The 22,959-nt window shown below is 47.8% G+C and overlaps 1 protein-coding gene across 1 annotated transcript in view; it reads right to left on the reverse strand.

Annotated features, from left to right (window-relative positions):
* ATP8B1 (ATPase phospholipid transporting 8B1) overlaps positions 1 to 20,720 on the reverse strand; it is a 120,209-nt gene extending 99,489 nt beyond the window's left edge. The window contains exon 1 of the mRNA XM_027576119.1: positions 20,381 to 20,720. Within this exon, the coding sequence (XP_027431920.1) occupies positions 20,381 to 20,409 (29 nt within the window). The 5' untranslated portion in view covers positions 20,410 to 20,720. The remainder of the gene's footprint in view (positions 1 to 20,380) is intronic.
* Positions 20,721 to 22,959: the final 2,239 nt, after the last annotated feature.

Here is a 22,959-nt window from a genome sequence, read left to right on the forward strand (position 1 = left end):
GTGTCCCCACCTGGAAAGTCGTGATGGATGGATGGATGAAATCATCAGTTAGTGAATGCCTACTGGGTTATCATAGACCCTTGCGATGCAGAGGATATCATGACCCCCAAAGGGAGAGAAACCATAACAGATTATTACAGTTCAATTACGGGAAGTGCCAGGAGATGCCAGGAGCCTGGTCTCTAACGCAGCCTGGGGCGGGTCTGGGAGAGGGTCCAGGCCAGGAGAACACTGCAGCTGAATCTCGAATGATAAAGAATCGTGTCCCTTGAAGAAAGGGCAGAAGGAGCAAAGGTGGCCTGCCCTCTGTTTAGAATTCTATTGACTGTAAGATACTGCAGGTGAAGGTGCTTTGTCATCAGCAAATCACGACACAGAAGTGAGCTATGAGGCTGCGCACTCGATCAAGACTGCCCACAGCTGATGCAATCTCAGAACCCAGTCCAGCGTCCAAGTGACACTGCCCATTTATTTCAATCCCTTCCCCCATATGCGGATACTATGGCATTTCCATGAGCCCCGGTGAATTTTTGACACACTAAAAGACATCCCATAGAGGGCAGACTCTACCAGCGTCTACTTCCCTGGCAATGCTCTGCCTCCACTATGCGTTAGAATCCCCTCCCCCAGGTGTACCCCACTTGGGTGACTCAGGCATCAGCAGAGTTGATCCTCCCCAGGTGATTCCAATGTGCAGCCAATTTGAAGAACCTCATTTATTACACCCCAAGAAAACTTTACACCCCACCCCCGCACACACACAACTCCTCAGTCATTGCTGGTTTATACGTCTTAACGCAGGCTCCAGATAATGTGGAATCCATTTGTTTCAGTCTGGACTATGATGCGATTCTTTTAGGAAAACATATACCCTCCGAATGATGACTGGCCTAATACTAGTTTATCTTTTTTAAAGATACATAGGCTGATAGGGGAGACAGGGGCTTGCCCAGAAGTAGGACAAGTGGCAGAGAGCAGACTGTCCGAGCAACAAATTTGCTTTGGAGAAACCATGAAACAGATAAGGTGGAATGCAGGATGGGTAATATTTAAGTGGATTTATACTTAAAGTACTAACATGCTTACTGTGGTCCTTTGACAACAGGTAACAGGATAGGGCATCAGGGCTCAGAAACAACTCTGTTTATATTTCTACTTCCTTTAATAACATAGGAAGGCCCAGGTAATAAGAACTTTAAGTTACCAAGTTACAGCTGGAAGATGCTGCCCTAAAATGAAGCCATCAGATGCCCCTTTGTGTTCCACAGAAGAGTCCAGAAGAAAATTATCAGAGAAAACACAGAAGTCATGTCTTCTCCCCTTTATCAAAGGGCACACGAGGACGGAGCTGCTGTTCTTTCGACAGTAAGCTGGTCCTGCCCGTCCTCTGTGCCCCGTAGGCCAGCAGGCTCGGCATCATCCAGAGCTTGGGAGAATTGCAGAATTTCACCTTCCAACCAACCCTGAATCTACATTTTCACAAGATTCCCCAGGAGATCCACATGCACATTCATGTTGGAGAAGACAGTGGTCTACACTGTGGGAGTAGCCACTTTCTGGATGCTCTATCAAAGCCACATGGGGGTCTCTCAGAGGCCAGAGCTGCTTTGGGCTCCATTTACTTTCAAGTATTTCCCCCACCCCAAATGAAACTGTTCATCATTTCCCTAACTTGGGGAACCCCTAATCGTTCTTCAAGACTGTCCTCCAGTGTAAACCTCCTCTTGGGAAGCTTCCTGAACACCCCTGACCTGAGTGAATAACTCCCTTCTCTGTGTTCCCGCAGCCTGACATATCCTACTTCCCTCCCTCACCCCTGCAGGCTAGTCTCCCTGCACTCACCCGCCCACCCAGGCAGCAACCACTCCCACTAATATCCCACAGAGAGTGATCAAGTAACAAGCTGCAGCCATTCCGTCCGCCACTGAGCTGTAGAGAGCAGGACAGATGTGGTCCCTTCTCCGGAAGCTTCCAGACTCAGGGAGCAGCACAGCAATAATCCCACAAGCAGATGAAGGGACAAGAAAAAGAGCAAGGGGCATACCCTGGGAGGGACCAACTTTCATGGGGGGTGGTCAGAAATTGCTCTGATGAAATGCCACTTGAGCCCCAAAAGCAAAAAGATAAGCAGTCCTCGCGGGAAAGAGCTTTTCAGGCGAGAAAGCAATAAATGTGCAGGTCCCAGGACAGGAAAGGGCTGGTCATGCTCCAGAGGCTGAAGCAGGACAAGAGTGAAACTGGCGGGGGGGGTCGCAGGCTGGACCTGCTAAGCCACGGGAAGGAGGTAAATGTTATTAGTGCAATGGTGAGCTACAAAAAATTTTACGGCTGGGCACAGATGTGACCCAGGACGTGAGTGGCCGCTCTGGGCTGGGAGTGGAGACATCCGTTACGGGACTCTTGGGGTAGGGGATGGCCCAGGAGGAGGGTGGTAGTGGCTTGAATAAGGGGGTGGCAGTGGAGACAATCAGACAGACTCAAGATCTTTTGGAGGTAGAAGCAGCAGATCTAAGAGGTGGATTGGAAATGGGGGTCGCAGGGCGCCTGGGTGACTCAGTCGGTTGAGCGTCTGCCTTCGGCTCAGGTCATGATCCCGGGGTCCTGGGATTGAGCCCCGTGTGAGGCTCCCTGCTCAGCGGGGAATCTGCTTCTCCCTCTCCCTCTGCCCCCCACCCCCCAGCTAGTGCTCGCTCTATCTCAAATAAATAAAATCTTAAAGAAAAAAAAAAAAAAAGGAAATGGAGGTCGGGGTGGCATGATGTGGAGGAGGAAGGGGGTCACAGTTCAAGTCCAGGTATCTGGCTTCAGCAACAGCTGGAGAGGAGTCGTTCTAAACCGGTGGGGGGGCGCGGCGGGGGTGTCAGCGCTGGATGCGCTGCGCCTGCGCCGCTCTGGAGCTCCACCGGCGGAGAGGACTGGCTGGCAGGGCAAAAAAGCTGGCTGCTGTGCAAACTCAGCAGGGACTGGAGTGTTAATGGTGCCGAAAGCCACCGAAATGGAGCAGATCCCCTCAGGGAGGCAGAAGCACGCTGGGAGGGAGTCCCGGGGAACCAGCATTCCCAGAGGACTCCAGTCCGTAGTGTAGGGAAAGATTTCCCAAGCCCAGCACCGTACATTTCAGGTGAGATGCCTTGTGGAAGCAGTCCTGTGCATCGTGGGATGTTTAGCTGCACCCCCTGAGTTGGGACAACCTAAAATACGCCCTAGGGCCCCAAATCACCCGGGCTGATTAGGTTAGGGATGCTTTTGCAGTCTTTAATAAAGCTGGTGCCTGACTTCAGTCTTGAAAGTTCACAGTCCGCCCAGGGGAAGAGTTCCACAAATCACTTCAACTCTCTCATGTTCTGGCTTTGTGGACAAGCACCCTAGAATTCACGGAATAAAACCAGACCTAGTACTACGCTTGACCTTGCTCTATCTAATAAGAAACAATTGTAGTTGTACTAACCCCAATATAGTCCGAAGACCTTGAAAACCTTTTAGCTTTATTGTCTTTTGATAATAAACACAGACCCCCAAACAGTGGGTCTGTTTTTTGTGTGAGCTGTTTTTCCCTTTTATGCAAAAATTTTATAGCTCAGAGTGAATGGGCTAGAAGCTTCCAAGTATCATTGGTAAAAAGATCTCCGATCCAAACCAAGATGTCACAAGAGTCCACTTTTCCCAAGTAGGAGCGAACTAAAAATAATCCCTGGTATTTTGTGGCATTTGCAAAGGATGGCAATAGGTACCAGAAGTTGGTGCTAAAAGAATCTTAAAATACCGATTTTTGTTTGTGACTATTTTAATAAGTAATAAGGTCCAAGAACGTGGTTCCTCTCCTCTAGCACCTTACCAAAGGAATGAAGCCATAAAGTTCACTTGATCAGGCCACAGGTGGTTCTTTTGACCCCGGGGTCACTAAAAAAAAAAAAAAAAAAAAAACCAACCAACTTCAACACCTGCTCTCAGAGAACATCTTCCAATAATGGCAGCTAATTCCAGTGACTCTCAGTGTAGAAAAAGGCATATGTCTGACTCTACCATTGGCCTTGGCCTTGTAGAACAGCTACTATAAGGTAAGCCCTGTGCTGGGGGCTGGGTTACATCAGTGAGTCCTAAACAGGTGCTCTTCTCATGCAGGTGACAGCCTACTGCAGAGACAGCTAGACCAGCGATTACAATACAGTTGAGGATGGCACCACCCCAGGGCCCACATGTGCCCTGCTTCCCACCTGCTCAAGGTGATGTCTGTCACTAAGGAATCTTAGCATAACCTTCCCTGCCATGGCGGGACGTGACTTCAGAATCGTACTCACCAAAACTTCTAGGCCAGTGGTCCTCAACCTGGAGCAGGTGTCAAAATCATCTGAAAGTTCTGTTCGGACACAGATGGCTGGGTCCTACTTCCCGAGTTTCTAGCTCAGTAAGTCTGCTGCTGCCACTCCAGGACCATTCTTTGAAAAGCAGAGTTTAGGTAACTACCACTAAATTAAGTGGAGTTGGCACACGAAATAAAAGCTAGCCACCATCTCTGAGATGGCGAGATCTGGGTCAAGAATGGACAGAGAGTGACCAGAACAAAGGAGGGGCCCCTCACTTTGACCTGGGAGGGTGGAGAATCAGGAAGTCTTCGAGAAGGAAGTAGCACCTGGTCAGCAAGTGGGCGGGGGGGATGGGAGTCAAGGGCAAAGAACACGGCACACGTGTACACGCAGAGACCCTGAGACAGGAGTGTGCTCTGTCCTATTAGAATTCCAACCAAGGGCGCCTGGGTGGCTCGGTTGGTTAAGCGACTGCCTTTGGCTCAGGTCATGATCCTGGAGTCCCGGGATTGAGTCCCACATCGGGCTCCCTGCTCGGCGGGGAGTCTGCTTCTCCCTCGGACCCTCCCCCCTCTCATGTGCTCTCTCTCTCTCTCATTCTCACGCTCTCTCAAATAAATAAATAAAAAATCTTAAAAAAAAAAAAAAAAAAAGAGTTCCAAACAAGAGGGAAATGACATTTTGTATCAGGTAAAGTTAGTAGAAGCGACTGCACCATTAACCTCAGGAATGAAAACATTCCTTTCCTATTGAAAGCATTTTAATGATCAAATATATCATTGTCAGCCTTTTACTTTTTGCTTTGAATGTTTTCCTCAAACAATAGCCTGGGCTTTGTAATAGTCTGTCACAGCGGCACCCGGCTGGCTCAGTCGGTGGAGGGTGCGACTCTTGATCTCTCGGGGTTGTGAGTTCGAGCCCCACTCTGGGTGTAGAGACTACTTAAAAAAAAAAGTCTATCACATTGCCAGATGATGAAGTACTAATCACCCTGCCATTTTAATTTCACTACTAAGGATATGAGCAAATGTAGGATGCTCAGAGTCAGTCTAAAGATGGGACCTGCACCAGTCCAGGAAACAAGCAAAGAAATAAAATAGAAATCTCAGGGTCACCTGTTAAGTGGAGACTAATGTGGACAGAGGTTGGGGAGGGAAGGATCCAGGAAATTTCACAATAATTTAAATTAAATAATTTAATTTAATAGGGAGGAAGAGCTGGGAATTTTGCTGGGTAGCCTCTAATCTAAAAGCCTTCATTCCAATAATTAATGTGGTCATCTAAAGGTTCATGAAAACTAAGAACCCAAAAAAATGTTAAAGGGAGTTAAAAAAAAATCAAAAATCGGGGCGCCTGGGTGGCTCAGATGGTTGAGCGTCTGCCTTCAGCTCAGGTCGTGATCCCGGGGTCCTGGGATCGAGCCCCGCATCGGGCTCCCTGCTCAGCGGGAAGCCTGCCTCTCCCTCTCCCACTCCCCCTGCTTGTGTTCCCTCTCTCGCTGTGTCTCTCTCTGTCAAACAAATAGATAGATGTCTTTTCATTTAAAAACGCTCCAAATTTTGTCAAACGTCAGTGATTACGTACATGAATGCTGGTATTAGTTTTCTGTAGATTTAAATTTTCTCAAAATACAAGGGGAAAAAAGCCATTTAAAATAAAAAGGCCTCATTTAAAATTTGACAAACCTGCTAAAGGGATCGACGGTATTCATTGCGTAGACATAAAAAATACTTCATCAAAGTATGGAACGAAACAAGACAGAACCTACTGCATGTACCTGCCATCAGAAAAGCAGGTTTCTTTTTTTCTTACGTTGTGTGAAAATCATTACTTCCCTGTACTTTGGTTAGATATGTTTTTGTATGATTCCCCCACTACATATTAAATATCTGAAGAACAAGCACAGTTTCTAACACAGCTATAGCTCTCAAGTCAGCATTAAAAGTGAAAGTAATGGCCTTCAAAGCTGTCTTCAAGGGCAGGATCTGTTATAATCATTCATGCAACACATCGTTGAGTTCCTACTGTGTGCCGGCAGCTGTGGTTAGCCCTGGCTGCATACAGCGAGTGTGTATTCCAAGAGGAACAGGAAGAACTCCCCAAAACATAGAATATGTACTATCCACACATCTGGGTCTATAGATAGTGGAGGCATCCGTTGGGACTGGTACACTTTAAGCATCAGGATTTCAAAAATCCCAATAAGCATCATTTGTTACTATGACAATGCCTCATCTAAGAAACCGAGCTTGCTACTGCAACATGGTGGCCACTCGTGCTTGTCAAATACTACAGACTACATCATAGGACAACGTACAGGGAGGCTGCCCATGACTGCCAAAGTGGCATATGCTTCATTATCTTAACTTACAACTTGAAATTATATCTACCATGTAACTTTTAAAAGCTAGAATCTTATGGCATAGGAGACTGTGAAGAGTCATGGAATGACATCAGAAAGATACTCTATAAAACGTAGGGGCGTGACAGGAAGCACAAAGAAATGGGAGCTTTGAAAATTAATTGATGCCACTGAACTGAAAGTTGGGAAGAGGGTCCTAGCCCAGCTTCAGCCAGAGACCATCCACCCAGACCTTGCTTTCCCTTGTGTTGCTCATCTGGTCCATGGGGGATACCATCCATCCTAAAAAACCGCCAAGTGAGACGACTTCAAAGCAATGAAGTGACCTAAAAATACAGTATGTTATTACTAGCCAAGGTCAAAGAACGGGTCAGTGACTTGGCCAGATCTGACATCTCCTGACCCTAGGGCCTTTCCCCACCCAATACCAGGCTGTTTTTTTTTTTTTTTTTAACAAATAATGAATATTCATCAAAGACCAGGTAAATAACACAACACAGCCATTTTGGAGAGAACAGGAAAAAATCAATCCTCCTCCCTCACAATCCCCAAATTTAAAAAAAATGTATGGAAGATCCAGAAGTTGTCAAATGGAATATATAAGTAGTCCTCAAATCGCAAACATCTTTGTGTTCCAAAAGTTCAATTCTGGGTAGTGTTTCCAAATAAAATGCAGGACATGCAGTTAAATTTGAAGTTTAGATACATATTTTTTTTTTGGTATAAGTATGTCCCAAATACTACATGGGCTATACTTATGTTTAAAAAAATCGTTCACTGTTCATCTGAGATTCAAATGTAACTGTGTGCCCTGTATTTTGACTTGCTAACCAGTTTCTGGGTCATCTGTACTGCTTTTCCAACACAGCTGTGAGGTTCTAGAAAGAACCCTCACCTTGGGAGTTGAGAAAACACAGTTCACTTCTTAGTTTTTGAGACCTCAGGCAGGTTATAGTTCCTTCACTTGCAAAAAGAGGCCAGTAAATACATACACTATACAATTTAAATGCCCTACTGTCTGAGAAATGCCCTACTGTGACTTTACCAAGTTCCCATTCAAAACAAACTGGCCCCTTCCTGCGTCTGGTAAGTATCTGATGTGTATGCAGTTGTCCTGAGTATTAGACAATACTGCACGGCCCTCCATCTCCTCTTCATCCATAAGGCGGGGCCCATGCATCCATACAAGTGCTTTTTTTGCTCAAATGTAAATGCTTTATTGCTTAAAAAGAAAAAAAAAAGCTGAATGTATGATTTCACAAAAATCTATCAAAATTAAAAGGCTGGCCCTGAGGACAGGACGCACCAGTTTCATAAGCTTTCCAACGTCCTGGCAGAACTCCGGAAACCCACCTCTGCACTGCCAGTTCCCAAAGTTATGTGTCTCCAGCGGAGACTTCTGAACCTATCAAAGCTTGACCCCTGGCCCCTCCTGGGTGTCCCAACAACTGGAACTGAACATGACCGAAGCTAAATTCTTTCCTTTCCAGCCTACTCCTCTGCCTCTGAGGCCATTATCTTTAGTTGCTTACATCAGAAATCTGAGAACCACCTGACACTCCCTTCTAGGAGGTCCTCACATCTGATCCACACCAAGACCAAGATTCCATCTCTCCAACACAGCTCCTACCCTGCACATCTCACCTCCACGCCAGTCATTCTGGCCCTCACCGAGCCCCCATCATCTCCCTCACAGACACTGCAGCAGCTTCCTGACTACTTTCCTGCCCCACAAACCCATTCCGCATACCACAGTCTGAGTTACCCACTGAAATCAGAAATCCAATCATGTCACTCCACTGCTTAAAAATGCTTGAATGCCCTCCTATCAGTTTGGTCCCTGCCTACCTCATTTCATGCTTCTTGGCGCCACCATGACTTCCCCACCTATTCTGGCCTTCTCACAGCTCCTAGAACACAAGCTAAGCTCTTACCACAGGGTCTTTGCACATGCCCTTCCCATGAGCTGGACCCAGGGAAGCCTTGACTGGTGCTTCTCATCCTTTAGGTCTCAACTTAAGTATAATCTCCTCCAAGAGACCCTCCTAGGCTTTTTTTTGTGTGTGTGTGGCAAAATATATGTGACAAAAATGTACTGTTTTAACCATTCTGAAGAGTATGGTTCAGTGATACTAAGTACATTCACGGGGGCACTATTGTGCAGTGCACTGTTACCGCCATCCGCTCCAGAATTTTTTCATCGTCCCAAACTGAAATGCTCATTAAACAGTAATTCCCCATTCCCCCTTCCCCTGGCCCCTGGCAAGCACTGTTCTACTTTCCATCTCTATGAACTCGACTATGCTAGGTACCTCATAGAGTGGAATCAGACAAGACTGGTCCTTTTGTGTCTGGCTTATTTAACCAAGCATAAGGTCTGCAAGTTTCACTCACGTTATAGTATGTGTCAGAATTTCTTTCCTTTTTAAAGACTGAATGAATAACATTCCATTGTAGGGATACCTCACATTTTGTTTATCCATTCATCCATCAACAGCCATCCAGGTTCCTCTGGGGCCATTTTCAAGTAGGATCTCATTATTCTCTTAATAGTGTCTTACTTTCCTTTAAGTGCTTATCATAGATTGTGATTCTAAGATCAGTTGGTTTCATATCTTTGTTCAATCTTTTAATACATATCTAGTCCTGTCACCCCACCCATAACGACCTTTGTAAGCTCCGCGAAGGGGGGGACCATGTCTGTTTTGTTCATCCTTCTATTAACCACCATTTCCTGGCATAGGCCCTAGAGCGTAGAGGGGATTTGATAAGTAATTGTTGAATCACCGTGAAAGAAAATCATTAGGACACCAGAAAGCCACTGGTCTTTAGATGCATTCACAGATCCCATGAACTTTGTATTCAACTGTGAATGAGAACAAATTAATGCACATACATGCACGTGTGCCTGCACGCACATGCATACGCACATACACACTTAGCTCTCTGGGCACAAACAATTCCCTTTGTAACATGTAAGTCAATCTGCTTGTGACTAACATTTCCATTTCCTGTGTCTCTTTTCAAGAACTCATCATGTGCAAAAGTAACTTGTGTGTTCAGCAAGGAAAAGGAATTAAGTACTGCTAAATGTTACAATGTGGATGTCTGCTCAGGGGCGCCTGGGTCCCTCAGTCAGTTAAATGTCCAACTCTTGGTTTGGACTCAGGTCATGACCTCAGGGTCATGAGACCGAATCCTGAGTCAAGCCCCATGCTTAGCACAGAGTCGGCTTGGCCCTCTCCCTCCACTCCTACCCCCATGCTCTCTCACTCTCTTGCTCTAATACATAAAAAAATCTTAAAAAAAAAAAAATTGTGCTAAGTAAAAGGAGTCAATCACAAGAGAGCAGATGTTGTAAGATTCCGTTTATGCAAAATGTCCAGATAGGCAAATACATAGAGGCCAGAGTGGGAAAGCAGATTGGAGGTTGCCAGGAGCTAAGCCGAGGAAGGAACATGAGTGACTGCTAACAGGTACAGGATCTCTTTTTTTGGGTGATGAGAAGGTTCGAAAACAGATTGTGGTGATGGTTGCACAACTCTGTAAATATCCTAAAAACCACTGGACTAAACACTTTAAAGGGATGAATTATATGGTACATGAATTATATCTCCGTAAAGCTATTTAAGAAAAAGACCACGTGTTGGGGGAGGGGGCTGGGTTGCTCAGTTGGTTAAGCCTCCAACACTTGGTTTCTGCTCAAGTCACGATCTGGGGGTGGTGAGATTCGAGCCCCACCTCGGGCTCCACACTGAGCGGGAGTCTGCTTGAGATCCTCTCTCTGTGCGCCAGCCCCCTTGCTCTCACTCTCCCTCAAAAAAAAAAAAAAAAAAAAAAAAGACAACATGTGGATGGCGATGGAGGAGGCCTGTCTGCACCTGAGGGTTAGCAAGAGCTTGCCTTCCCAAGGAGGCAATGCACAGCAAGGGGGCAACACCTCTGGCAGCGGACCTGGGGGGTAGGGGGCAGCCGCTTCCCTCTCGCAGCAGAGGCCCCCTCGCCCCGCAAACCCTGTGCATTACAGACCATCTTCCTTCCAGGAAAGGCCTCCCTGCTTTGTGCAAACCATTTCCTTTTTCTACCAGTCCTCTCCCCCGACCAAAGAAGGAAGACAGGCTCCAAAGATAAACAAAGGTAAAGCTCTCTGGACCTAGACTTTACATAAATAGGCATATTTCTGAAGAGCCTCTTCATTACACAGCCCATTGAGTTTACAGCATTTTGAAACTCAGATTTTCGACTGCAACCCAGGTTCTGCCAAGAAAGTTATCTTTGCCTCCTCCTTCTCGGACACCCCATAGCCAATCCGTCCGGAAATCCCGTTGGCTCTTTTAAATATATCCACCACTTTCTCTTTCGCAGAGAGCTCACCCAGGTCCCAGCCTCCACCATGGCTCACCTGGGTCAGCTTCCTACCTGGGCTCCCTGCCTAGGACCACCCCCACCACCCCCATCTCCGCACAGCAACCAGAATGACCCTTTTTTTATTTTTATTTTTTTTAAGATTTTATTTATCTGACAGAGAGAGACACAGTGAGAGAGGGAACACAAGCAGAGGGGTGGGAGAGGGAGAAGCAGGCTTCCCGCCGAGCAGGGAGCCCGACGTGGGGCTCGATCCCAGGATCCCGGGATCATGACCTGACCTGAAGGCAGACGCTTAACGACTGAGCCACCCAGGCGCCCCAGAATGACCCTTTTAAAATGCAACCAGACCACAGATTCCGCTACTCCACTGGGCAACATCCTGCACCAAATGCCCCCCAATCCTGCATCGTGTCAAAGCCAAGGTCCTTACACACCTAGGAAGCCCTGCACAGTGGGGCTCCCCTTCCCGCTGCTCTCGGCCTCTCCTCCCATTCCCCTCCTCACGCACAGGTTTGAGGAGCAGCCGACCACCTGTTCATGGGCTTCATCAGACAAATCGGGAGCCAAGCACCTGCACATTAGGGCCTCTGCACAGAGAAATCGGTCCCCTCTGCCTGGGACACTGTTTCCCGATCTTCAAGGCTCCCCGCCTCCCTGCTGAGTCTGTGCTCAAATATCACCTTTTCCACGCGACAGCTGCATTCTGTTCTCTTGACCCCCTCCCCTAGGCCCCTCTACCCTGTTCTGCTTCCTCTTTTCATCCCCTGTAGTACTTATCTTCAGATATACCACATCATACACCCATTTACTACCTTTAGTATCAACTGCCTCTCTCCCCTCCCTAGAAGGTGCGCTCCATGAAGGCAGGCTCTTCATCTACTGGATTCACCGACAGATGCCAAGTGCCTGGCACACAGGATGTGCCTTTTAATATGTCAGGTAGCTGGCAGGATGGATGAATGAGGCCCGTTTCAGACTAGTAGGCTAAGAAAGAGGGTCCACTCTGCGGAATGACCGAGAAGACAGGAAGTTCCTTAGGAGAAACCAAGAGAGTCCTCCTTTGGCCATGGAACTCAGGAAGGGAGACCAAGAGTTAACCAGGAGACAGGGCCTGAGCAAACTTCCTTCAGCTTCAAAAAGAGTATTGGTCCAAGTGATCTCAAAGGACACATTAGGTGCTATTTATTCACCAAGTCACACAGCCTGAGGTTCTCAAACCGAACTTTGAAAATTTTCACCATGTTTCTCTATGTAAGGGGTGAAGCCTAAGACCGAGAAAAAAAAAAATTCTAAACAATCTTAATCAAGTTGAGCTAGACAAAATCAAGTATCAAACCTCCAAAAGATTAGCCATGTTAGCCCCAATATCCCTTTTGTGGCTGTAACCAGCAGAAGATAGGAAGATGGAAAATACCCAAGGATGGTGGTATTCGGGCTTAGTTTGAAGATTTTTTTTTTTTACTTAAAAAAAAAAAAAGGAAAAGAAAACCCTGCTTTTAAAACATGCAAATTCTTGGGCGCCTGGGTGGCTCAGTTGGTTGGGCGACTGCCTTCGGCTCGGGTCATGATCCTGGAGTCCCGGGATCGAGTCCCACATCGGGCTCCCTGCTCTGCGGGGAGTCTGCTTCTCCCTCTGACCCTCTTCCCTCTCGTGCTATCTCTCATTCTCTCTCTCTCAAATAAATAATAAAATAAAATCTTTAAAAATAAATAAATAAAACATGCAAATTCTTACTTTGGCTAATTTTTCACAGTCTAAACATAAACTGAGTGTCTGTTGTTCTCTAAAAAATATAGATTAAGATACCTTTAACCTAACAGACTGATATCTAATTATTTAAAAAGGGCTTCTGGTTTTTATCCTATTATTACACAGATGCAACATGGGGTAATTCTGCCATTCCACACATTCCAACTGACCTTTGGCCTTAAAGCTTACTTTGAAAAACCATGGATTTGATCCTAAGGTAGAGATCAATCTATTAAGTATTCCATTTTTCAAACATTTAAAGGTTCTTTTTTTTTTTTTTTTTAAGATTTTGTTTATTTGACAGAGGGAGACAGAGAGCGAGAGAGGGAACACAAGCAGGGGGAGTGGGAGAGGGAGAAGCAGGCTTCCCGCCGAGCAGGGAGCCCCATGCGGGGCTGGATCCCAGGACCCTGGGATCATGACCTGAGCTGAAGGCAGACGCTTAACTGACTGAGTCACCCAGGTGCCCCCATTTTTCAAACATTTAAATATCAGTTTCTCTCACATGCTAACCCTCCTTCACCAAAAGAAAACAATGTGTTTTAGTCCAAGTCAGTTCTGGAGGAAAGTCAAGGATTTTTTTCTCTACCACAGAATGTCCTCCCTAGAAGACAGCTGTGATCTGCAGAGGCCTCCAGATTGTGGAACCAGGGCTCCTGAGCTTTTATGCCTGCACAGGCAAGCAGAGGATCAGCCACACCATGGGCCGGCTTCATAAGAACAGCTGCAGGTGAAAAAGAGAAACGTGCCATGCCCTTCACATGCCCTCCACACAACCAGCCTCCCTGTAGCGCCACATGTTATCTCCAGGCAGTTTTGGAAGAAACTGTCCCTGCCCATCTTAGCTACTTTCTATGAAAGATAAATGTCACAAAACCGAAGATGATCTCAAAAACTCCTATGAAGAGATACTCATTTGCCTACCTTCATAGCAATGTTATTCACAATAGCCAAAGGTGGACACAACCCAAGTGTCAATGGATGATGAATGGATAAACAAAATGTGGTATATATACAGTGATTATTCAGGAAGGAATAGGAAGGAAATTCTGACATCTGCTAAAACAAGGATGAACCATGAGGACACTGTGCTGGGTGAAATAAGCCAGTGGCAAAAGGATACATTTTTTTGTATGATTGCACTTACATGGGGTACTTGGATAAATTCATGGTGATAAAGTGCAATAGAGATTATTGGGAGCTGTGGGGAGGGAGAAATGGGGAGCTATTGTTTAATGGGTACCTTGCATCAGAATAGGATGATGAAAAAATTCTGGAAATAGTGGTAATTGTTGCCTGATACCATGAAGGTGCTTAATACCACTGAGTTCACATTTAAAAACAGCAAATTTTATCAATATTTTGCCACAATTAAACAAAACTCCCATGAAATAAACTGCACTAAGGTGAGATCATGAGTACAGATTTTCACATAATCCCCACAATCTCTTCCATCTGATGAACCCCACACACTTGCTTTGCTTGTTTTATAAGCCTCCAGAATTTTTGATATAACATTTGCTAGTGCCTGGCTTACAGGCCCGCAAATTGATTCCCAATATGGTGGCGAGGCCAATAGTTTCCAGCACGAAACATACAAAATCTGACCCATCTTCTCATGTAAATGAATATTTAAACCACCCAAGGCAAATGGTCATCTATTTTCTTATAGAGAACATTAAATGTTTCTTGTGGATCCAGGGGTCATCTATACATATCTCCAAGAATGGTCTAGCAGTTCACTGTATCCCAAGAAGACACAGTGAGAATCTGTGAACAAGTCACATCGCACATAAAATAAATAATGCATCCAACCCATGGGAGCTCCCCCAAGAGCAAGAATAGGCAATCGGAGACTGTGAGGACAATGCTCGGCGCTTGAGGAGTTCCAACGAGGATATTCCAGCTCAAGCTGAGTAAAGGTTAGAAGACAGATTTCACTGTGTGCTCTAAACCAAACAAACTGCAGCTCTGGTGGAACGAAAGCCACTCAGCAAAGAGACAAAGCCATAAACGACAGCCCTGTCAATAACGAGCAAAGCGACCAGCCAAAGGTCAGGATACACATGTGCTCAACGCCCAAGCGACAGGATTCTCAGTCACACGAAGGGGAGGTGGCCATCAATGCTGAAAGGCGGTCCCAGGACAAGGGTGACCTCAGCACCCACCCCCCCATCCCCACCAGGAGTCAGGGCCTTTTCCCAGACCGAGAGCAAGCTTCCGGGCCCAGCTCTCCCTTCTTGAATGCAAATTCACTAGCCTGGAGACTAATAATGAACACAGAGCTTCAGAGCTGGAACTGGGCTGGGCCCACCATCTCCCCTCGCAAACAGGGACAACATCCAGACCAGAGTGAAAGAGAACACCAGGGCTACGTTCTTACCAAAGAAGGAAAAACCAACCAACCAACCCGTAACTCGGGCCCTCTGCGACCCTCAAGAGGTTTCAGTGAAGCGGGGAGGTAATCCCCAGGACAGTGCTGGAGAAGAGATCCTCAAGGCATTTTTTAAAAGAATGAATGAATCGGATTGTACCAAGGGTCTCTGATTAGTACTGCTTACTAGGCGCCACAAATGAGAGACCCTTGCACAGAGCGCGGATCCTTTCAGGAAGACTCAAGTTCCAGAAACTCCTGAGTTTTGAACACGGAAGAGTAAATTTTTTTTTTTTAATGGAAGTACAGAGGCCAAAGGAAAAGAGAAGGAGGTGTGGGGTAAAGGAGACACATAAGTGTTCTGTACGTCCCAAGGGCCTCCACCCACCCAGCACCTCATGGCTGTGACTGAGTGGGCATGTCCCTAGGCCACCAAGGACTGTTGAACTTCATGCTGTCCCCAGATGTCAAATCCTGGATGTGGAGGTTCAGAATCTACCCCCTACCCTAGGGGACTCTTTCTTACCAGAGCTTGGTGCAAATAGTCCACCTATGTTTGCTAAATGAATACCAACAGGCAAAGTGATTCCTGTTTCCTACAAAGTCTAAGAGAAAGGCAATTGCTGGATGAGCAATAATTATTTACTGAGCAATACCAACAACAACACAACATTAAAACAATTTTTTGAGAGAGAGAGAGAAGAGAGAATACAAGTGTGGGGAGGTGGGGGGAGGTTCAAGGAGGTGGGGAAAGGAGAGGGAAAGAAACTTAAGCAGACTCCACGGTGAGTGTGGAGCCCTAGGTGGGGCTCGATCTCACGACCCTGAGATCAGGACCTGAGCCAAAACCAAGAGTTGGTCACTTAACCAGCTGTGCCACCCAGGCGCCCCAACATAATAGCAGTATTAATGACTATGTCTTATTGAGCTCTGTGCCAAGCCAAATTTAGCTAGATTCCTTCTCTTATTTGGAACTCATCACACAACCTTGTGAGGTAGTTTATTATTATTTTATTATTATTCCATTTTACAGATAAACTGAAGCTAGACAGATTAAGTAACTTGCCCTAAGTTAACAGCTAAGAAAGCTAGGAGACCTGGATTCCAAGCTAGGTCACAGGACTCCAAAGCACGTGTCACCAACCTCTAGTTTACTGCTGCCTCTGGGCTCTGAGGGCCCTGGGACCAGTTATCGAACATACTTCCTATTGTGCGTGTTTGGGAAACAATGTATTTAAAAGTACAATGCATTTAGAAGTATTAGGGAGAGGACTAATGTATTCTTAGGTGATCAGGTGATAATTCCTCTGTTTTCTAAGAAAAAGAAACAAGACTGTGTTACATATACATGCTTTCTAGACTCTTCCTCCACTATGCCAGGTGTTCCGTAACACAGGACCTCACAAGATCTTAGATTGGACATTCCTTTTAGTTGGGCATTCAGGAGTAACTTGGTTAACAAAATAAAGGATAAGCTATCTTCTTTTTGTGTTATTAAAACTCTCTGGCAGCAAATTAATTTCTACTTATCTTAATAATTAACAAAACACCTACAGGTGTTATGAATACAATTAAGCTAATTGAACGATGCCAACAAATACCTGAAAACTCACACAACCCCCCTGCCAACACACAAACTTTCCAGGAGAGAGATCTAGAAGCAAATACAGATGCAAATCTAAAGGTATGTGCTTAAGGGACTTTAAAAACACCTTTCTTTAGACATACATGACATGAATGGACCCCACAAAACTTGTTCTGGTAACTAAAAAGCAAGTTCCTCTGCATTCATAAGAGAAAACATAAATAGTAGATTCAAATCTCTCTAGAGTTATAAGGATCACCTGGATTTCATGAATGTCATTTATGAAAAACGAAAAAGGAATTCAAACCAGCAAGGCAATAAAATATTAAAATACACCAAACAGGGGTGCCTGGGTGGCTCAGTCGGTTAAGCCTTTGGCTCAGGTCATGATCCCAGGGCCTGGGATGGAGCCCCGCATCGGGCTCCCTGCTCAGTAGGAAGCCTGCTTCTCTCTCTCCCTCTGCCTTTCCCCCCTGCTTGTGCTCTGTCAAATAAATAAATAAAATCTTAAAAAAAAAAAAATACACCAAACATCTGGGCATTATACTACTTTTAAAATAGCAGAAAGAACACAAGAACACCTGTGTATAAGGGACATTCACCTGTTCTCTCATTTAATTCTCTCAACAACCAAAGGAAGTTGATAATATCCTTTTCTGGGTAAACTGAGGTTCAGAAAATTTAGGAATTTACCTAAGGTTAGACAATTTAAAAAGTAAATATAGGGCGCCTGGGTGGCTCAGTTAATCGTCTGCCTTCAGCTCAGGTCATGATCGAGTCCCACACTGGGCTCCCTGCTCCGTGGGGAGCCTGCTTCTCCCTCTGCCTCTGCTGCTCCCTGTCTCTCTCTGTCTCTCATGAATAAATAAAGAAAATCTATAAAAATAAATAAACACAAATAAAAAATAAATATAATAAAAAATTATAAAAATCAAATACAATTTAGGGGCGCCTGAGTGGCTCAGTTGGTTGAGCAGCTGCCTTCGGCTCAGGTCATGATCCTGGAGTCCCAGGATCGAGTCCCGCATCCGGCTCCCTGCTCAGCAGGGAGTCTGCTTCTCCCTCGGACCCTCCCCCCTCTCATGCTCTATCTCATTCTCTTTCTCAAATAAATAAATAAAATCTTTAAAAAAAAATCAAATACAATTTAAAGTAAAAGAACTGAATGAAACCTGTGGGAATATAAATGCACAGGTTTTCCACTGCTCCTTGCTTTTGAAAGATAAGGAAAGGCAGGCAGGCAGGCAGACAGGGAGGGTCAGAAACACCTTACAGCAGGAGCTGATGGGTGCATGAATGCTAAGATCCCAAAGACTGAAATCCAGGTGAAACACGGAGCCAGTATTAAACTCGCCTTAAGTCTGCAGACTTTTTTGTTAAGCCATTTGCTTTACCAAACCATTATTTTATTTATTTAAAGACTGTATTTATCTGAGACAGCACCAGCGGTGGGGAAGGGGACAGAAGGAGAGTGACAAGCAGACTCCACACTGAGCACAAAGCCCCACGCGGGACTCGATTCCATGACCCTGAGCTCATGACCTGAGCCGAAGCCAGATGTTTAACCCATGGAGCCACCCAGGCACCCCACCAAATGATTATTTTAAAGTCTCAATTTAGGGGCACCTGGGTGGCTCGGCCAGTTAAGTGTCAGCCTTGGGCTCAGGTCATGATCTCATGGTCCTGGGAAGGAGCCCCACATCGGGGTCCCTGCTCAGCGGGGAGCCTGCTTCTCCCTCTCCCTGCCACTCCCCCTGCCTGTACGCTCTCTCTAATAAATAAATAAAATCTCTCAAAAAATTTTTTAAAAGTCTCAATTTAAAAATTAAAAAAAAAAAACCACCTCCTAGTTCCATCACTAACAAGAATAAGCGCACACCGGCATGCATTTTCCTTAAAATAAAAGCCAGAAGGGAAGTTTGAAAAGGGCCAGAGCTGCTTTCACACAGATGGCATCTGTGTTCACCAGTATTAAGCTACATGAGCCTTGTTTGGCCCTCAATAACAGACACGCAGAATCACCAAGAATCACCAAAGCACAGCCACCAGCAAGTGGCAAAAGAAGAAAGTGGTTAAGGTTTCTTACCTAAAATTACAACCAGGAAGCCTCCACTACATAATGAAAGTCATTAAGAAAATTCAGAGAGTAATTGCAGGCAGACTTCTCCCCCAGAAAGGAATCAGCTAATAAGCATTAATTATGTTTTGCCCGGTAAAAGTATTTATAGTAGGTTCACATAAAGCCTTCCCCAAGAGGCCCCGCATTAATGAATGGTATTTTAGGTCTAACACAAAAGTGCTCCCGAGACGATGGAAATTAGAACTTTTACTTCACATTTTGTGTTTCCTCTTTTTTATATGCTCTTGTATTTACCATCACTGGAGATCTTATCACACATTTTCAGTTTTTGTTCCCAAAAGCAGTCAACCTTCGTCCATAACCTACTGTGTGCCTGGTGATCTTCAGGCACTTGGCCTGTGTTGTCTCCTGTAATTCTCAAGGAGTAGAGGCAGAAATCTGAAGGCAATGCAACCAGGAAGATGGGAGAGAATCTTTTCTCAAGCCAACCGGGCGTGCAGTTTCCGGGAAGGGAGCTCAGGACTTGGGGTCGGCCTGGGGGCACCGCGGGCAGGCCGGAGGGGTCAGGTGGGGTTGGGGGGCACTCGCGGGGCGGAAATGCGGCCCCGGGGCCCGACTGGTGCGTGCCAACCCCCCTCCCCGTTCCGCATCCCCCCCCCCCGCACTCTCGTCCTCCCCCTACAGCTGTGGCGAGTCCGCGTTCCAGGACCAGGCACGCACACCCCCTCGGAGAAGTTGGGCCGGCAGCTGAAGGCTTTTCTTTCCCTTGGGGATGTGTGGGCAAGTGGTGGGTTAAAACACTCGCCATTCTCTGCAACCCCCGTCCCGACAAGTTGCCGCTCCGCACGCAAAGCGGCGAAATGACAGCGCCGGGCATCATACTGGGGAGGGAAAGAGATGGCCTGTGGCAGTGCCACGGGAGCTGGCGGAGACGACCCTAGCATCACCGGGAAAAGTGTCCCTCTTCCCCCATCACCTCCCGACCTGCGTTAAAGCTCACGGAAGACGTCAGGATGGTACCTGGTCCTGCAGCAGGCGCCCTCCATCCCTCCCCGCAGGTGCGCCAGGTCCATTAGGTCCTAAGGTCTTTTTCAGACGCGGTGGCATCGGCTCCCAAAGGGGGCCCCAGCAGAACTTAGCCACGGGACACTTGTAGACGGGCGGCAGACCACTGCAGGGAAACCAGCGGCACTGGCCCCCAAGGGCCTGCAAAGCTCGCCCCTCAAAGCTTAACCCCAGACATGTGCGTGGCAAACCCAAACAACCCAAACGCCACCTGCGAGTTCCCTCTCCTCCCGGCAGGTGAAACCTGGACGTCTCCACAGCGCTGCCTGCCCGGCCAGCTGTGCCTCCCCATCCCCGAGGCCGCGAGGTTTCCTAGCCCCCACCTAAATCCCACCGCTGTGGGCTCGGGAGCTGGAGGGCGCAGACAGCTGCTGCCACCGCATCCCGGATCCCAGAAGTCCGCCCGCTCCGGGGCGGCCAGAGGACCTGTGGGACACCGCGGGATCGACCGGGTGGGGAAGGTTGGGGGCCCCGCGCCGCGCCCCTCCTTACCTGGCGCTCTCTGGCCCCGGCTGGGACATCCGCCGGGTGCTCGCCCTTCCGCGCGCTCGCTGCGCACCTGGCCGCCGCCGCCACCGCCTGGCCTCAGCCCCGGCGGCCGCGCTAGCGCTTCATGGCGCACGGGGGCTGGCCCGGGGCCCCGAGAAGCGTGTCCAGTTGGCGGCGGCTCCTCTCGCTCTCGCCTCTCGCCAATGGCTCCCCGCCTTCCCCCGCCCCGCGTCCGTGCGCCGGTCCTCGGCGGCCACCCTTTTCCCTCCGCACCCCCGGACCGGCCAAACTGGTTTCTCCGCTCCGGGGTGGTGCCTCCAGTCTCTCTCCGGCGGCCGCGGCTGGGGCTGGGGCTGGGGCTGGGGGCGGGCCCGGCCGTCTGCCCTCCCTTTGTCCCTCCCGGGGGCGGAAAGGGGCTGGACCGGGAGCCCCTGGGCGGGCACACCAGGCCCAGGTCCAGCCCCGCGCCCTCCGTGCGCCCTGGCGGCAGGTGGGCACCCCGGCCGGCCCCTGAGCGCGTCCCCGGCCTCGCCCGGCCCGCGACCCGGCAGCGGCGGTCGCTGTCGGCTCCTCGGGCGCTCCCGCCTCCCCCGGGGGCCGCGCTCGCCAGCCCGCGTCACTTTCCGGCCGGCCTGGCCGTCACCCGGCGTCGGTGACCGCGCCAGCCGGGAAAGCTGGCTGCGCCGCGGCTAGCCTGGGACCTGACCTCCCTCGGTAAGGGGAGCCGTACATTCTCGGGGCCCAGTCACGTTCCGGGACCGGCCACCGAACGCGCATCGCGGTTCACCGCGCGGAGGGCGGGGAAAGGGACTACGCCGAAAGACCTGAAGAAACTTACTCCGTCGTGGCAGCAAGCAGGCTTTTTGCTGAGACCACACTCCCTCGCCTCTAGGGGGTTGGGGTCAAAGCGGCCAAGGTGCCACACGTGAAACGGCACGCAGTACCTGGAAATTTGGGACACGCGTGCGTGGTCGCTGGGCTGGTGTCTGGGCTTGTGAATCGTGCCTCCTCGACAGTATATACAGCACACTCTTTACACTGGAAACTCCGTTCAGCGGAATTTTATTGCTCACCCACAATGGAAGAGTTTCTAAAGAGAATGGAGGAAAGTCAAAGATGAGTCAAAGGGTTTGCTTAAAATGTAGTAGGGAAGATAATATTCCTAGATAAATATCTAGTTACCTGCAGATCAGAGCGGTTCAGGTCATTGGCCTGAGAGTTCAGATGCCCACTTGGGGGCTTAAGGAAGACTTCTCTGAGGAGGCCATGCTTAAGATGGGGCTCAGAGATCCACACTTTTAGGGATCAGAGTTGGGTGGAGAGGATATTCAAAGAATAGCCCACTATTTGATCTCCAGGCACATGAAAGATTCAACCGATATTGTTAAACCTAAACTGCCCTGAGTTTCTTTTTCATTAGACACACTTGATTTTTTTTTTTTTTAAGTAATCTCTACACCCAACGTGACGTTTGAACTCATGACCCCAAGATCAAGAGTCACACTCCACCCACTGAGCCAGCCAGGCACCCTGTCATGCTTGACTTTTGAGCAAGTGGGCTGGTCAGTCATTTAATCTCTCTGGGCCTCAGTTTCCTCATCTATAAAATGATACTGGATTGGATGATCTCAAATGGTTCCTTCCATTTTCTGAACCCAACAGCAGAGCAAAGGTGCAGAAGCCAGAAAGCACAGGGACCAGTGAGCAACAATGGGGAAGACAGTTGGCTGACAGCACAGTGGTCATCCATAAGGCTGGAGAGGGAACTGGGGCCTAGAAGCCTTGGGGGGCAGGTTAAGCAGTCTGGGCTTCCTTTTGACAGCACTTGGAAACCATTGAAAGTTTATGATCACAGCTGTGACACGATCCAGGTTGTGTTTTAGAGAAAGTAACGGGACTAGTTTGAAAGAAGGTAAGACTGAAGATGAGGGTACCATTTAAGAAGCTAGTAAAGCAACATAATGAGGGCCCGAAGCAGTTGCCATTGGAAGGTGGAGAAACTTTCAGGGATAGCATCAGGAAAAATGGCAGGGTGCAGAGGGGCCAGAATCTGCAACTGACTGGCAGACAGAAGCATGAAGATGAGCCAAGTTCCCCAAGCCAGGTGCTGGCGTTCGTAGGAACAGGAGTTAGAAGGGAGGGAGGCCACTGAGGAGGGCTCTGCCCTACAAGGAGAAAGGCCAGGGCAGCTAAGAATCAAGAGATGACTCTAGACTAAAGGAAGGATCCCTTCTTTCTTGCAGATCCTCCAGCAAGTGCTCAACCTGTCCAAGAAAGCATTGCTTAGAAGAGACACGACACTAACACATCCAATTCACGCCTACACTCAGATCTGATCAGTAACATTGCTGTGGCTGTGTTTAACACCCCTGTGTAGACAATGAAGATTTCAAGCTAGTTTGTTTCTCCTACAGACCACATGGAGTGGAGAGTGGGGAGAGGTGGGGATAAAGGGGCATGATGGGTATTGTTTTAAAGATTCATTCATTTAACAATAGCATATTGTAGGCACTGACTGTTCTAGTTGCTTGGATAGGTCAGTGAACCAATCAGGCAAATTGTATCTTTTTTTTTTTTTTAAG

This window comes from Zalophus californianus, chromosome 14 (assembly GCF_009762305.2).
Source record: "Zalophus californianus isolate mZalCal1 chromosome 14, mZalCal1.pri.v2, whole genome shotgun sequence".
In the NCBI taxonomy this organism is placed as follows: Eukaryota; Metazoa; Chordata; class Mammalia; order Carnivora; family Otariidae; genus Zalophus; species Zalophus californianus.